The sequence below is a fragment of the Schistocerca americana genome, chromosome 1 (assembly GCF_021461395.2).
Source record: "Schistocerca americana isolate TAMUIC-IGC-003095 chromosome 1, iqSchAmer2.1, whole genome shotgun sequence".
In the NCBI taxonomy this organism is placed as follows: Eukaryota; Metazoa; Arthropoda; class Insecta; order Orthoptera; family Acrididae; genus Schistocerca; species Schistocerca americana.
The window spans coordinates 1,264,227,739-1,264,244,067 of record NC_060119.1 but is presented as its reverse complement, the minus strand read 5'-3'; the positions used below and the strand labels follow the sequence as shown (position 1 = coordinate 1,264,244,067).

Here is a 16,329-nt window from a genome sequence, read left to right as displayed (position 1 = left end):
ATATGGTACGGAAACAACTGGTTCTCCCGTAGCGCTTTCCATACAGTGACGTGGGCAAAGTTACCTTGTACAGCAGCAACTTCTCTGACGCTGACATTAGGGTTATCGCCAACTGCACGAAGAATTGCCTCGTCCATTGCAGGTGTCCTCGTCGTTCTAGGTCTTCCCCAGTCGCGAGTCATAGGCTGGAATGTTCCGTGCTCCCTAAGACGCCGATCAATTGCTTCGAACGACTTCCTGTCGGGACACCTTCGTTCTGGAAATCTGTCTCGATACAAACGTACCGCGCCACGGCTATTGCCCCGTGCTAATCCATACATCAAATGGGCATCTGCCAACTCCGCATTTGTAAACATTGCACTGACTGCAAAACCACGTTCGTGATGAACACTAACCAGTTGATGCTACGTACTGATGTGCTTGATGCTAGTACTGTAGAGCAATGAGTCGCATGTCAACACAAGCACCAAAGTCAACATTACCTTCCTTCAATTGGGCCAACTGGCGGTGAATCGAGGAAGTACAGTACATACTGACGAAACTAAAATGAGCTCTAACATGGAAATTAAGCGTTTCCGGACACATGTTCACATAACATCTTTTCTTTATTTGTGTGTGAGGAATGTTTCCTGAAAGTTTGGCCGTACCTTTTTGTAACACCCTGTATAGATATATATGTACTTTCTGCGATATATCGACTGTCGGCTCTGTTATTTCTTTTAAATATCGATATATTGGATTCCGGCTTTTTAAAAAAAATATCGGCAGTCCTTCCTGCAACAAGCCGCGGCGCTGTATTTAGCGCTGTTTCTTAGCAGTAAATGTTCGTTACCATGGATGCCCTTGATGGAAAGTATCCAGGGTTGGAAGATCTGCAAGAACCGCTAAACACTGTTAGTGAAGAGCGCAGCGCGGTTTTTTAAACGTCAAGAAGACAAAATGGATGGCCGTCAGTAGAAACCGGGATGACACTCCGGGCAGTCTTCAACTCCGGGCAGTCTTGGACTCGGTAATGATAAGATCGAAAGAGATCCGTTGCAGAAATATTTCGGGTGTCAAATCAACGGTGACTGGAATTTCTTGAAAGAAATTCGCTGCACGGTTGAACAGGCGTGACGTTCTTTCCAGGAAATTAAGCAAGTTCTGACTAGCCGTGACGGAAGTACTGCTCTTTGCACTGGACTACTCAGCATCTTATTCTATACAGTCGAGTCATGGACCCTTACCACCGTATTACGTAAGAAATTGGAAACATTTGAAATGCGGAGGTGTCAAAGGATGTTAAAGCCCAAATGTCGCAGTACTGCGGCGTAACATCAAAGAGTCAAAAATTTTCGATACCATTAGGAGAAGAAAACTCAAATGCTTTGGCCATAATATGCATAGCAAGTAATATATCGCCGGCCGGATTGGCCGAGCGGTTCTAGGCGCTTCAGTCTGGAACCGCGCGACCACTACGGTCGCAGGTTCGAATCCTGCCTCGGGCATGGATGTGTGTGTCATTTCCTTAGGATAGTTAGCTTTAAGTAGGTCTAAGTTCTAGGGGACTGATGACCTCAGATGTTAAGTCCCGTAGTGCTCAGAGCCATTTGAAGTAATATATCCTGCTACAACTAATATTCCAGGGAAAACTTAATGGCAGATAAGGTCCAGGACGTAGAAGACTATCCTGGATGAAAACGTAAGTCAGCGTTTTGGAGCAACAACGGCTGTTCAGAAAAGCCATGGACGTGGACATTCATGCGGCTGGTCGTCAGTGTACTTGGAGGGCGAGGCACATAATAAAGAAGAATCATGGAGAGACTTTACGCTCATCCTGTATAAGGGACTGTAAATGTAAACTCCGTCCTCAGACCCTGGTGCGCGCGACGGTAACGACCGACCGCCGTGTCATCCTTTGCCAATGGCGTGATAGGATCAGGACTTGGGGTCAGTGTACCACTTTCTCTCCAGTTTTTAGTTTTCGTGACCTGCATGCAGTGTGACTCGGTCAAGTAGCTTGTCAATTGGCACAACCGAGGAGAAGTCCCTGGCAGTACCGGGGATCAAACTGGGCCCTCCTATGGCAGTCAGCCGTGTACCACTCAGCTACTAACGGGGGCATAAGCAGCTGTAATACGCTTCAATTACATTTCTTTAGCAACTACACTTAATCGGGTTGTTTGACACTGACTGAATGTACCGCACTTAACTGCATTTTCATTGTTATCTATGCCGGTTATAAAACTGTAAAGACGTCATGTCTGTCTGTTTGAACCTGCTAATCTCCAAAACTACTACACGAATTTTCATAAAAATTTCACAGGTAACGTGAGCGTAGCTTGGGGCAACATATACGCATTATTTCATTAAAATCGGATTACGAAGAAAAAAAGATACTGTGATTTAAATTTTTATCTAAAACCGTCGCATCCGTTTGTTTGTCTGTTTGAATACGCTAATCTCCAAAACTAAGTGAGCAAATTTCATGGAGTTTTCACAGGTAACTTGAGCGTTAGAGGCTTTATTTGATCAAAATCGGATCACGGAAAAAACGATATCGTAATTTAAGACTTTAACGCGATATATGGAAACATATTTACTCTTTGAAAAAGCTGTTTCACTCTTTAACATTTTATCTGTATCCTGTTTGTAAAAATACTTTTATTGATTAATATGTTCTACGTAATACGATTCAATGTAATGAATACAAAGCTATACAGTCCTCAATCTGTTTAATTCATATTTCCATACTAATGTTGTTAAATGTGAAAATAACTCTGTTATGTTTTCACGACTGAACTGCTGTATCGATTCCGATGAAGTTTGCTATGGAGGTAATTTGAGCTGTGACGAAGGAGACAGGCCTCTTTATGGAAAATAATTGAGTCCTAGGAGTGTGAAGTAAGGCGTTAAACAACTTTTGTTCACATCAGTGAACATAATCTGTTTTTAAAAAATTATTAAATTTGTTGCACGGTGTCCACGTTGGATGGTTTACAGCTTCTTCAGTAGCACGATGCACAGATGGCCAGCAGTCCTGCGCTCGCACCACTTAGCACCGAAGATGCGCGTGCCGCCGCGTCGTGCATTGCGGCAGTCGGCGATGGGGTAGGCGGGGGGAGGTGTGGGCGAGCGCGCAAGTCGCTAGCTGTGCTTACTGGAACAGGCAGACAATTAGGGGCAGCAGGTACAACAGCTAACTTACCGTCACTCTTCATAACAGAAGTACTGTCACGCGAGCGTAGCCGCGGCTAACAGCTAGTGAATGAACATGAGTTAGCTTCAGAAACTGGATAGCATACTGACGGAAAAAAAGTCGCATGAAATTGTGCGACATAAACGAAAGTAGGTAGGCGTGTTTCTGCATCTGGAATACGATGTGCATTCCAGTTTCGCGTCGTTTGCTTTAAATAAACGCCCTGAGCGTTAGTTACTTTCGAGATTGGACGTGATAAGTTGATGTTAGTCAAGAATGTCTTTAAGGCGACGAAGACGTCGTTAATACCACACCACACTGAGTTTGATCGAGGTCGTGTTATTGGTTGGGTTACGAGAGGCCGAATGTTCCTCCTGCCGTACCGCAGAGAGACGTGGCAGGAATGTAGCCGCTGTGCACGATGGCTGACAGCCGAGCCACGTGAGAAGACGATTGTTCTCGGCGAATGACTCTGGCGCATCGTACTGAATCTCCAGCAGCAACTGGAGCGGTATTTTGCACACAATGGTACAACGAACTGTTGCGAATCTGTTACTGCAAGGACAGCTCAGATGCCCTGTGACGTGCATTCCACAGACCCCAAACCACCGCCATTTGCGACTTCAGGGATGTGACGTGAGAGCTCATTGGAGGCAGGGTGAAACTCTGTTCTATTTTCTGGTAAAAGCTGGCTCTGCCTCTGTGTCATTGATGGCTGTGTCTCGGTTAGAAGGAAACCAGTTGAGGGCCTCCAACCGCCCTGTCTGCGTGCTAGACACACTGGACCTACAACTAGACTTACGGTCCGGGAAGCGATTTCGTATGATAGCAGGAGCACTCTCGTAATCATCACACGCACCCAGGCTGCAAAATTGTACTCCAGTCTGGTGATTCGGCCTGTCGTGATGTCCTTCACGCACAGCATTGCAGGGAGTGTTTTCCAGCAGGATAACGGTGGCCCACGTGCTCCACAGTGTGTCGGCATGTTTCCTTGGCCTGCTCGATCACCAGGTGTGTTTCCAATCGAGCACATATGGCACAGCATCATCCATAAGCAGCATTAACTGTGGCTGTATTGACCAACCAAGTGGAAAAGGCATGGAATTCCATAACACAGCCTGTTATCCGGCAGCTGTGCGACACAATGCATGCACATTTGCCTGCTTGCAGTGATCATTTTGATGGTTACGCCGGTAATTAATGTACCAGCATTTCATATTTGCAATAGCTTATCTCGCGTTTACATTAACCTGTGACTTTGCAATGTCAGTCACTTAAAAACGTTACCTATTCCCTAAATTTCATTATTTTTCATTATTTTTTTTTATTGCGATTTTTTTCCGTCAGTATACAGGGTGGTCCATTGATAGTGACCGGGCCAAATATCTCACGAAATAAGCATGAAACGAAAAAACTACAAAGAACGAAACCAGTTGACGCTATGGTTGGTCCGCTAGATGGCGCTGCCATAGGTCAAACGGATGTCAACTGCGGTTTTTTAAATAGGAACCCCCATTTTTATTACATATTCGTGTAGTACGTAAAGAAATATGAATGTTTTAGTTGGACCACTTTTTCCGCTTTGTGATAGATGGCGCTGTAATAGGCAAATGGTTCAAATGGCTCTGAGCACTATGGGACTTAACATCTGAGGTCATCAGTCCCCTAGAACTTAGAACTACTTAAACCTACCTAAGGACATCACACACATACATGCCCGAGGCAGGATTCGAACCTGCGACCGTAGTAGTTCCGCGGTTCCGGACTGCAGCGCCTAGAACCGCACGGCCACCGCGGCCGGCGCTGTAATAGACACAAACGTATAAGTACGTGGTATCACGTAACATTCCGCCAGTGCGGACGGCATTTGCTTCGTGATACATTACCCGTGTTAAAATGGACCGTTTACCAATTGCGGAAAAGGTCGATATCGTGTTGATGTATGGCTATTGTGATCAAAATGCTCAACGGGCGTGTGCTATGTATGCTGCTCGGTATCCTGGACGACATCATCGAAGTGTCCGGACCGTTCGCCGGATAGTTACGTTATTTAAGGAAACAGGAAGTGTTCAACCACGACCTGCAAGTAGATGTTTTACCTGCTGTCGCGGCTAGTCCGCACATCAGTAGCAGACAAACTGCTCGAGAATCGGGAATCTCGAAAACTTCGGTGTTGAGAATGCTACATCAACATCGATTGCAGCCGTACCATATTTTTATGCACCAGGAATTGCATGGCGACGACTTTGAACGTCATGTACAGTTCTGCCACTGGGCACATGAGAAATTACGGGACGATGACAGATTTTTTGCACGCGTTCTATTTAGCGACGAAGCGCCGCTCACCAACAGCGGTAACGTAAACCGGCATAATATGCACTACTGGGCAACTGAAAATCCACGATGGCTGCGACAAGTGGATTATCAGCGACCTTGGCGGGTTAATGTATGATGCGGCATCGTGGGAGGAAGTATAATTGGCCCCCATTTTATCGATGGCAATCTAAATGGTGCAGTGTATGCTGATTTCCCGCGTGATGTTCTACCGATGTTACTACAAGATGTTTCACTGCATGACAGAATGGCGATGTACTTCCAACATGATAGATGTCCGGCACGTAGCTCGCGTGCGTTTGAAGCGGTATTCAATAGCATATTTCGTCGAAGCACCATACCATGGCCCGCACGTTCACCGGATCTGAAGTCCCTGGATTTATTTCTGTGGGGAAAGTTGAAGGATATTTGCTATCGTGAGCCACCGACAACGCCTGACAACATGCGTCAGCGCATTATCAATGCATGTGCGAACATTACGGAAGGCGAACTACTCGCTGTTGAGAGGAATGCCGTAACACGTATTGCCAAATGCATTGAGGTTGATGGACATCATTTTGAGCATTTATTGCATTAATGTGGTATTTACAGGTAATCACACTGTAACAGCATGCGTTCTCAGAAATGATAAGTTCGAAAAGGTACATATATCACATTGGGACAATCGAAATAAAATGTTCAAACATACCTACGTTCTGTATTTTAATTTAAAAAAACCTACCTGTTGCCAACTGATCGTCTAAAACTGTGAGTCGTATGTTTGTGACTATTACACCACCTTCTATCACAAAGCGAAAAAAGTGGTCCAACTATACCATTCGTATTTCTTTACGTACTACACGAATATGTAATAAAAATGGGGGTTCCTATTTAAAGAGAGACACAATTGATATCTGTTTGACCTATGGCAGCGCCATCTAGCGGGCCAACCACAACGCCATCTGGTTTGCCCCTTCAACCTAGACGAGTTTCGTTCTTTGTAGATTTTTCGTCTGACGCTTATTTCGTGAGATATTTGGCCCGGTCACGATCAATGGACCACCCTGTATAATAAATGCGTCGCCACGTAAGTTAGCTTATTGCTCCCCGCCAGCAGAGGAACTGTTGACCCTGACACGTGCCGCGGCGTGTGTTGCAGAGCCTGCCGCAGACGCCGGTGCAGCCGGGCAAGGCGGGAGGCTCGCTGGTGAACGGCGGCGGGCCCGGCCCGGCGTCCCAGCAGCTCCAGCAGCAGCAGCAGCAGCAGCAGGCAGACAGCGACGCCGCGCAGCAGCCGCCGGCCGCCTCCGACAACGTGAGTAGACGCCTAGCGCTCCAGCGCTCTGCAGCACTGGCGTTACGGCTGTGTGTGGTGCCGCGCCGGCACGCCAAACCGACGTTTTGTCCACCTCACGAACCGTCGGCTTGGCTATTACTCCACCTACTGTTCGGAAGCCGTAGTTGACAATGAAAGTTTGAGTTGGATATCGAACACTGAACTTAATTTGTTTGTATTTTATGAAGAAATCCCTGGCTTGTGGCCGGCCGGGGTGGCCGAGCGGTTCTAGGCGCTACAGTCCGGAACCGCGCGACTGCTACGGTCGTAGGTTCGAATCCTGCCTCGGGCATGCATGTGTCTGAAGTCCTTAGGTTAGTTAGGTTTAAGTAGTTCTATGTTCTAGGGGACTGATTACCTCAGAAGTCAAGTCCCATGGTGCTCAGAGCCATTTGAACCAACCTGGCTTGTGACGAAATTGACAACGACAGTCTATGACTTCTCGTTGTCTTGATTCTAGAAACCTGTGCAGGAATCAGAAGACTTGCAAGTGTGGGGAAATGGAATAACCTATGAGAAGAAATACCAAACAAACTAGCATTAGCGTGCGTCTTGAAATACAGAGATATGTAAACAGGCAGAATATGTCGCAGCGGTCGGGAACGCTTATATAAAACGAGTGTGTGGGGGAGTTGTTAGAGTGGTTAGTCCTTCTGCAACTGCACGTTGTCAAGATTTAACTGAGACCGAACTTGGTGATACAGTCAGCACACGAGTCATCGGACACAGCTTCTCCGAGGTAGCACTAAAGTTGGCATATTTCCGTACGACCAATTGTTCGAATGTTCAGATGTGTGTTAAATCTTATGGGACGTAACTGCTAAGCTCATCAGTCCCTAAGCTTACACACTACTTAACCTACCGAGCGAGGTGGCTCAGTGGTTAAACACTGGACTCGCATTCGGGAGGACGACGGTTCAATCCCGCGTCCGGCCATCCTGATTTAGGTTTTCCGTGATTTCCCTAAATCATTCCAAGCAAATGCCGGGATGGTTCCTCTGAACGGGCACGGCCGACTTCCTTCCCTAATCCGACGAGACCGATGACCACGCTCTCTGGTCTCCTTCCCCAAACAGTCAACCAACCTACTTAACCTAAATCATCCTAACGACAACACACACACCCACGCCCGACGGAGGACTCGTACGGCCATTTCACGAGTAAGCCGTTCATATGAGGATTCCGGTAAAACATCATCACATCTCCGACATTGCTGCGTTCGGAAAAGATCCTATAGGAACGGGACCGACGACGACTGAAGAGAACCGTTCAACGTGACAGAAGTGCAAACCTTAGGCAAATTGTTGCAGATTTCACTGCTGGGCCATCAATACGTGTTAGCGTGCGAACCATTCAATGAAACGTCATCGATATGTCACTTGATGACTGCACGACACAAAGCTTTACGCCTCGCCTGGGCCTGTCAACACCGACACTGGACTGTTGATGACTGGAAACATGTTGTCCCATCGGACGAGTCTCGTTTCAAATTGTATCGAGAGTATGGACGTGTCCGGGTATGGAGACAGCATCATGAATCCATTGTCATTAAAGGACTGTTCCAGCTAGTGGAGGCTCTGTAAAGATAGAGAACGTGTGTGCAGTTGGAATAACGTGGGACCACAGGTACATCTACATATGACTCGCACAGGTGACAGGTACGTGAGTATTCTGTCTGATCACCTGCATCCATCCATGTCCACTCTGCATTCCGACGAACGTGGACAATTCCAGCAGGACAGTACGACACTCGACACGTCCAGAATTGCTACAGAGTGGCTCCAGGAACACTCTTCTGAGTTTAAACACTTCCACTGGCCACCAGACTCCCCAGACATGAACATTATTGAACATATCTGGGATGCCTTGCAACGTGTTGGTTCACCCCTTCGTACTCTTTCTGATTTACGGACAGCCCTGCAGGATTCATGGTGTCAATTCCCTCCAGCGCTGCTTCAGACGTTAGTCGAGTCCTTGCTACGTCGTGTTGCGGCACTTCTGTGTACTCGCGGGGGGCTCTACACGATTTTAGGCAGGTGTACCAGTTTCTTCGGCTTTTCAGTGAAGATAGGTGTGTGACATGTGGAAGCTTGAGTCGATTCGCAGAGAGTGGTCGAAAAGCCTAAGTGGTGAGGCGACCGCTCACGATAAGCCGGAAATCCGAGTACAAGTCCCTGTCCGGCATAAAATTTAGGGAGTATATCTGTACCTGTTACAGCTAATCTGTATTTCATTAAAAATTCTGATACATCACGAATTACACCATTTTGAATCCGAGATGCACTGCCCGCAGTTGTGCGCCGCGTGCGGTCCGCTATCGATTTGTAGGTGACCCGTCCCTTACCATTCGTTCTTGTAAATTCTTTTTTATTATCACCTTTAATTCCCTCAGTGAAAAGAGGGGGCGTCACCTTGTGGAAATTGCTAAATGGCATATTCCAGCAGGATATTATTTATGAAACCTTTTTTTTCTTCTGCTCTTACACATTCACCAGTAAACCTTCACAGCCCATGATACTAGCAAGTCTGTATACCTCTGCTTTAAATATTAAACCTCTCAGGAGACCTGCGACCATCTTTTACACTAAACCGAAAACTTGTTTGCCAATTATGTATGTAAATTTTTTAATGTATCATCTCACGATGCGTTTCGGAAGAAACCCCATCGACAGAACTGTGGTATGAAACATACGATGTAAGAAAATATATTAAAAAGTATCCATTGCGACAATGCTGTGAAGCTGAGAAACTACCTGTTAAAATCTGTACGAATTAAAAAACTATTGAGTCGGCATAAATTGATTGCGGGGAAGAAAACACGTGTAAACGAAAAGTTTCAGACAGTAACGAAACAATACTTCGAGGCTCGTGGCATATCCGTCACACAGTACTGAATATGTACGGTATCCAACAACTCTAATCCTCAGTGAGTGGCGCTAGTTAGCCCTAGCTCTACGTGAAACGCCGCAGTTGTTTCCTTCAGACCGCAACATATTAATGTATTTCCTCACACTGTCTTAGCGTCGAAAGGGTTAACTAAATGCGTGAGCAATTTCGAAACTTCGTGGGCCTCGTATGTGTCTAGGATTCGGCTACATATCTGTCTCACTACCTTGTTATTGTTCAGTTAACGTGCTGGTCAACTGTGTGTGACATCTTGTGGGACTCAACTGCAAAGGTCATCAGTCCCGAAGCTTACACACTACTTAACCTAAACTATCCTAAGGACAAACACACACACCCATGCCCGAGGGAGGACTCGAACCTCCACCGGGACCAGCCGCACAGTCCACGACTGCAGCGCCTTGAACCGCTCGGCTAATCCCGCCGGCCGTTAACGTGCTATAAATGGATTAAACTGAAGGCAGGATTATGGTCGGTGAAAATATTAAATGCACTTAACACAAGCTGGGTACCGTTTAGTAGCGAAAAAAGTGAGTCAACCCTTGCTTAATACCGCGAGACCAGCGACACACTGAATTACTAGTCGATCAGGAATGCACGAAGTGCAGCACTCCACGTTGCCGTGAATAGTTAAAGTTCGAAAATTGGTTGTGGATAACTCTTCAAATTCTATGAAGCGAAAATTTCCCAAGTTTCCAAACACACGCTGCAGTTCAGAGGCAAATTTCACGTAGATGTGTGGAGTTAAAGTCCATGAGCGCAACTGTCGGAAATTGCTCTAAGTTCCCGGACTCCTGCAGAATTTTACAAGTTCATAGACTCGTTGCCCGAAAATTTTAAACACTTTAGTCGCGACTGACGTCACTCATCAGGACACGACCGTACTCGTCGACCACTCAAAGCGAACTGACTCCAGCCCAATATGGCCGCTGCCATCATCTAGGCTCCATGTGTCATAATATTTTACTATCAGCCAAATGAAAGTGTCCACTATAAGACCTTTTATCGTACAGCGGTCTTCACTTGCTGTCGACCATTAATTCATGATAACAGAGCTGGGTGTAATATTTTAAAGTGGTTTCAGCGTTCGAAACATGGATTCTAAAATAGAGCATCGCAATGATTGTACTGTGTCAGTGACACGAGCAACGGATCAGCAATATTGTACTATTATCAGAAATGTTATATTCTGTATTAAAAAAGAATTCACATGATATAAAATTTTCGATTATGTTCAAAGTGTCACGATAGTCGTTGGTTTGATAGTTGATTATGAAGCCATATCGCAGACATATGCGAACTGCCTCACAGGGCTACACATGTTACTCGCAATGTCTTGTTTACACGTAGTCAACCTCAGTATCACAAGTTTTGCAGCCACATTGTTCTCAGCCTGTTTGTGGATCGTGTTGGCTGCCCAGGCGCCGACACAGGGCAGGCGATGTGATGTAAAATAAATTTCCTGTCTTCTGAACGCTGCCAGCACGCCCTTTTCGGACAGCCAGTCGGGAAACTCATTAAGTCGTCATAGACAGCAGTAATTAAGACTCGGGGGTTGGGTTCTTTCCTCTACTCTTGTGCGCTGATCCCCGTGGAATAACGAGAAAAGTTAAGTTGCCGCCGCGTGCCGAGTTGGTTAATTAGTCTTCGTATTAGAGCACCGCTTCTGTTCGTGTTTCGTTTTCAGACCGAGCATCGAAAATAAACAGTGCGAAAGAGTTGTACCGTACAGCATGCAGAATTTTCTTGGCTGCGAGGAGAACAACAACTGAAATAAATTTACAGAGTTCACTGCAGCAGTGTGCTACTCGAAACTGGACACGAAGATAACAAGGAAATTATTTGTAACAGCCGAATAACGAAGAATTTTAATTACTGGCGTCAGAAATATAAGCGTTTCCATCATAGCACTTCAAAAAGAAAAAAGAAAAAAGCAGACGTACGCCGACTTGTTAAGCTAAAAATTTCTAATCTTTACTGTGTAAGTAAAGGCTTAAAAAAGATGCCTGTTATTGCGTACGATAGTTGCAAATGTAATGTAGCTACGTTCCTTGTGTGATGTATTACAGCAGATAGATTTTGCTGCTGATCCGAAATTGAAACTCGGTAAGACAGTTCAATGGCTGACTGAATGGCAACGTGATGACTATACTGATAAAATTTTACCGTGCTTCCCGCCGCGTCCAGTGGTTTAAAATCCACGAGCTTTCTGCAAGTTTTCCTCGGCTATTGTCAAGTGGAGACTGTCGAATGATTTCTGCTGCCGTCCTCATACAGCCGCGCTGTCTTCAGTGACGTTGCTGGTGTTCGTCCAGCGCCATATATGCCACTCTTCTTCCGATGGCCGGGTTCCAAGCTGTGCTTAGCTGCAGGCCGCCGTCTTTATTGAGGGTGTTGGCAGAAATTTTTAATTCGGTCGCTTCTTTTACAACACTGACTCAAAAACTGGAAGTCCGCGTATTAACAGATGTCTCGGCAAATGCAATATCGTGTCCGTTTTCTAAAGCATGTTCCGCCACCGCTGATTTCTCAGGATACCGTAGGCGAAAACATCGCTCGTGTTCCATTAGGCGCTGTTCAATATTACACACAGTCTGTCCGATATAGAACTGTTCACACCCACGCTCCTGGCGTTCTGAGTCCAACATCGTCTTTCTCAGGCCTCATTAGCTGTCGGATTTTAGCCGGTGCCCTACAAACCGTATCTATTTTATGCTTCTTTAGAAGCCGGCTAATCTTTCTTGTTATTGAGCCGCAAAACGGCAAGAACGTAAGTTTCTTCATGGCCTCCTCGGAGGTCATTTGCTTATGTTTATTCCGCAAGATGGCTTGCGAAATCTGGCGGTTGCTGTAGCCGTTATCTTTGAAGACTTTCCGTAAGTGACTCAGTTCCTTCGGAAGGCTTTCCGTTCGATGCACCAACGTCCTCAGAACAGAACTTTTCTGCGACGGGTGGTGGATAGCATGCAGATATCGGTCTGTGTGGGTGGGTTTTCGTTAAACACTGTGGCTGAGACAACCATTTTCATTCCGGCGAAAGGACGTCTATAAAAGGAAAGGTACCATCTGTCTCTACTTCCATCGTGAATCTTATGTTGTCATGGGTGCTGTTGATATGGTTGAAAAATTCTCCCAGCTTTTCACGTTCATGAGGCCAGACAACGAATATGTTGTTGACATAACGATAAAATCAACTACGTTTTGTAGGAGCCGTGTCCATGGTGATGTGCTCAAAGTACTCCATGAAGAGGTTGGCTACGTCTGGAGCTAATGGGCCTGCCATCGTGACGCCCTCCGTCTGGTTAAAATAATCTCCCTCATACAAAAAATACGATGATGTCAGAGTGTGCTTAAATAAATCTACAACGGTGTCGACAAATAACTGGGAGAGTAAATCTATAGAGTCTTTGATGGGAACTGCTGTGCATTCGTATAGTGGTAACTATACATACCAGGGGCATTCAATAAGTAACACAACACATTTGTTTTTTTCAGCCAGTTTCGATCAAGAAAATGCGGAATTTGTAGCGAGGCGTCGTGGAATATTTCCTTACAGTTTCATAAAGTTCCATTAGGTGGTGTCGCTATACGTAGCCTTCAAAATGGGACCTGTAACGGAGGTGCCTTCCAAGAAGAGGTTTTGCCATTGGGCTGCTTTAGGCGGAAAACCACAGCATCGCAGCATGTCTACGGAGACCTAGCAGAGAACAAAAGCATGGCGGGTCGATGGGCGAGGCGTCTGTAATCATCGCAGCGAGGTCGCGCAAACGTGTCCAGTCTCCCGTGTGGCGGTCGGCCGCAAACACCTCACTCGTGCTGTGCTGGAACGTGCCGACAGTCTCATTGGAGGTGATCGATGGATCACAATCAAACACCTAGGTGCACAACTGGACGTCTCTGTTACTAGTGGTGACAAACTCGTCCACCATTTAAAGTTCACGACGATGTGTGTCCCCTGGGTTCCTTACCGCCTAACAAAGACCACAAAGAGCAACGAAGGACTGTTTGTGCGTTGCGAGGCTGACCGTAACAGTTTTGGTCGTATGTGAAGTATGTTAGCGGCGAGACACAATCAATGTCTGCTCTGCATGACAGCAATGGAAATACTATCGACGACAGCGCTGCCAAAGCAGAGTTACTAAACACAGCATTTCCAAATTTCGTCACCAAAGAAGACGAAGTAAATATTCCAGAATTCAAATCAAGAATATCTGCCAACATGAGTAACGTAGAAGTAGATATCCTCGGAGTAATGAAGGAACTTAAATCACTTGATAAAAGCAAGTTTTCCGATCCAGACTGTACATCAGTAAGGTTCCTTTCGGAGTACGCTGATGCAATAGCTACATACTTATCAATCGTCTACAACTGGTCGCTCGATGAAAGATCCGTGCCCAAAGACTGCAAAGTTGCACAGGTCACACCAATATTCAAGGAAGTTAGTAGCAGTTATCGAATAAATTACAGGTCCATATCATTAACGTCGATATGCAACAGGATTTTGGAACATATTTTGTGTTCGAACATTATGAAATACCTCGAAGAGAACCGTCCATTGACACACAGTCAACATGTATTTAGAAAACATCGTTCTCATGGAACACAACCAGTTCCTCACACACACGAAGTGTTGAATGCTATTGACAAGGAATTTCAATCTGATCCCGTATTTACAGATTTTTAAAAGGCTTTCGACACTGTACCTCATAAGTGGTTTGTAATCAGATTCCGTTCTTATGAAATGTCATCTCATTTACGCGACTTCTTGTCAGAGAGAGATTCGTGACTTCCTGTCAGAGAGGTCACAGTTCGTAATAATTGACGGAAAGTCATCAACTAATACAGAAGTGATTTCTGGCGTTCCCAAGGTAGTGTTATAGGTCCTTTGTTGTTCCTTACCTAAATAAACGATTTGTCAGACAATCTGAGCAGCCGTCTTAGATTGTCTGCAGATGATGCAGTCGTTTATCGTCTAGGAAAGCAATCAGAAGATCAAAACAAATTGAAAAAAGATTTAGAAAAGATACCTGTACGGTGCGAAAATTGGCAGTTGACAATAAATAATGAGAAGTGTGAAGACATCCATATGAGCCCAAAAAGGAATCCGTTAAACTCCAGTTACACGATAAATCAGTCAAATCTAACGGCCTTAAATTCAACTAAATACTTAGGAATTATAAATTACTAACAGCCAAAACTGGGAAGGACATACAGAAAATATGGGGAAGGCAAACCAAAAATAGCGTTGTATTGCCAGAACACTTAGAAAATGTAATTGGCAGAACACTTAGAAAATGTAACAGGTCTACTAAAGAGACTGCCCACACTACGCTTGTCCTTCCTCTGATGGAGTATTGCTGCGCGGTTGGGCATCCTTACCAGATAGGATTCAGGGAGTTCAAAATGGTTCAAATGGCTCTGAGCACTATGGGACTCAACTGCTGAGGTCATTAGTCCCCTAGAACTTAGAACTAGTTAAACCTAACTAACCTAAGGACATCACAAACATCCATGCCCGAGGCAGGATTCGAACCTGCGACCGTAGCGGTCTTGCGGTTCCAGACTGCAGCGCCTTTAACCGCACGGCCACTTCGGCCGGCTGGATTAAGGGAGTACATAGGGAAAGTCCAGAGAAGAGCGGCACGTTTTGTATTAGAGAGAGAATGTATTTGAGAGAGAATGTCACTAACATGCTACAGGATTTGGGTGGACATCATCAAAACAAAGGCGTTTTTCATTGCGGCCGAATCTTGTCACGAAATCTCAGTGACGAACTTTCTCCTCCAAATATGAAAATATTTTGTTGACGCTGACCTAGATAAGAAGAAACGACTAAGGGAAAGATGTAGATGTTCGTTTTTTCCACGCGCTTTTCAACATTGGAATAATAGAGGATTATTGTGAAGGTTGTTTGATGAACCGTCTGCCAGGCACTTGAGTGTGATTTTCGGAGCATCCATGTAGATGTAGATGCAGGTGAACATCGTCGCTGGCCATGAAACATGGGTTCTTCACATTGAACCAGAAACAAAATGGCGCCACACTTCCTCTCCTCCGAGGTAAAAGTTCAATGTCACACCCTCTGCCGGTAAAGTCATGGCGACGGTTTTCTGGGACTCTGAAAGGGTTCTTACGTTTAACGACCTCAGTCACTGTGCAACGATCAACTCTGAACGGTACTGTGCTATCCTCAGGAGAGCGAAGAAACGACTCCAGCGTGTTCGTCACCAACATGCAAACGGTATTCTCCTTCTCCACAACAACGCAAGGCCTCGGACAAGTCTGCGCACCCGAGAGGAAGTCACAAAATTTCATCAGACTGTTCTCCCTCACCCATCCTGCAGCCTACAGACCGGATATCGCACCTTCCGACTTCCTTCTGTGTGAAACAGTTGAAGGGTGCACTGCGGGGCAAGCAGTACTTGGATTGATGCAGCAACGTTTTGTCTCCGACTTTGACCAGGAGACTAGTACCATGTCGGATGACCTGTTTTGGCAGAATTATGTTGTCATCATCGGAAAAACGCTTTTCTGCGATCTTGGCTTGTGCAGTTTTCTTCATTTTCCATTATTGATATTCATCTAGTAACCTCTTTTT

The 16,329-nt window shown here is 45.6% G+C and overlaps 1 protein-coding gene across 1 annotated transcript in view; it reads left to right on the top strand.

Moving 5' to 3' along the window:
* The first annotated feature begins 6,566 nt into the window (after positions 1-6,566).
* LOC124598897 (ras-GEF domain-containing family member 1B-like) overlaps positions 6,567-16,329 on the top strand; it is a 495,556-nt gene continuing 485,793 nt past the window's right edge. The window contains exons 1-2 of the mRNA XM_047136034.1: positions 6,567-6,578; positions 6,651-6,806. Coding sequence (XP_046991990.1) covers positions 6,567-6,578; positions 6,651-6,806 — 168 coding nt within the window. The remainder of the gene's footprint in view (positions 6,579-6,650; positions 6,807-16,329) is intronic.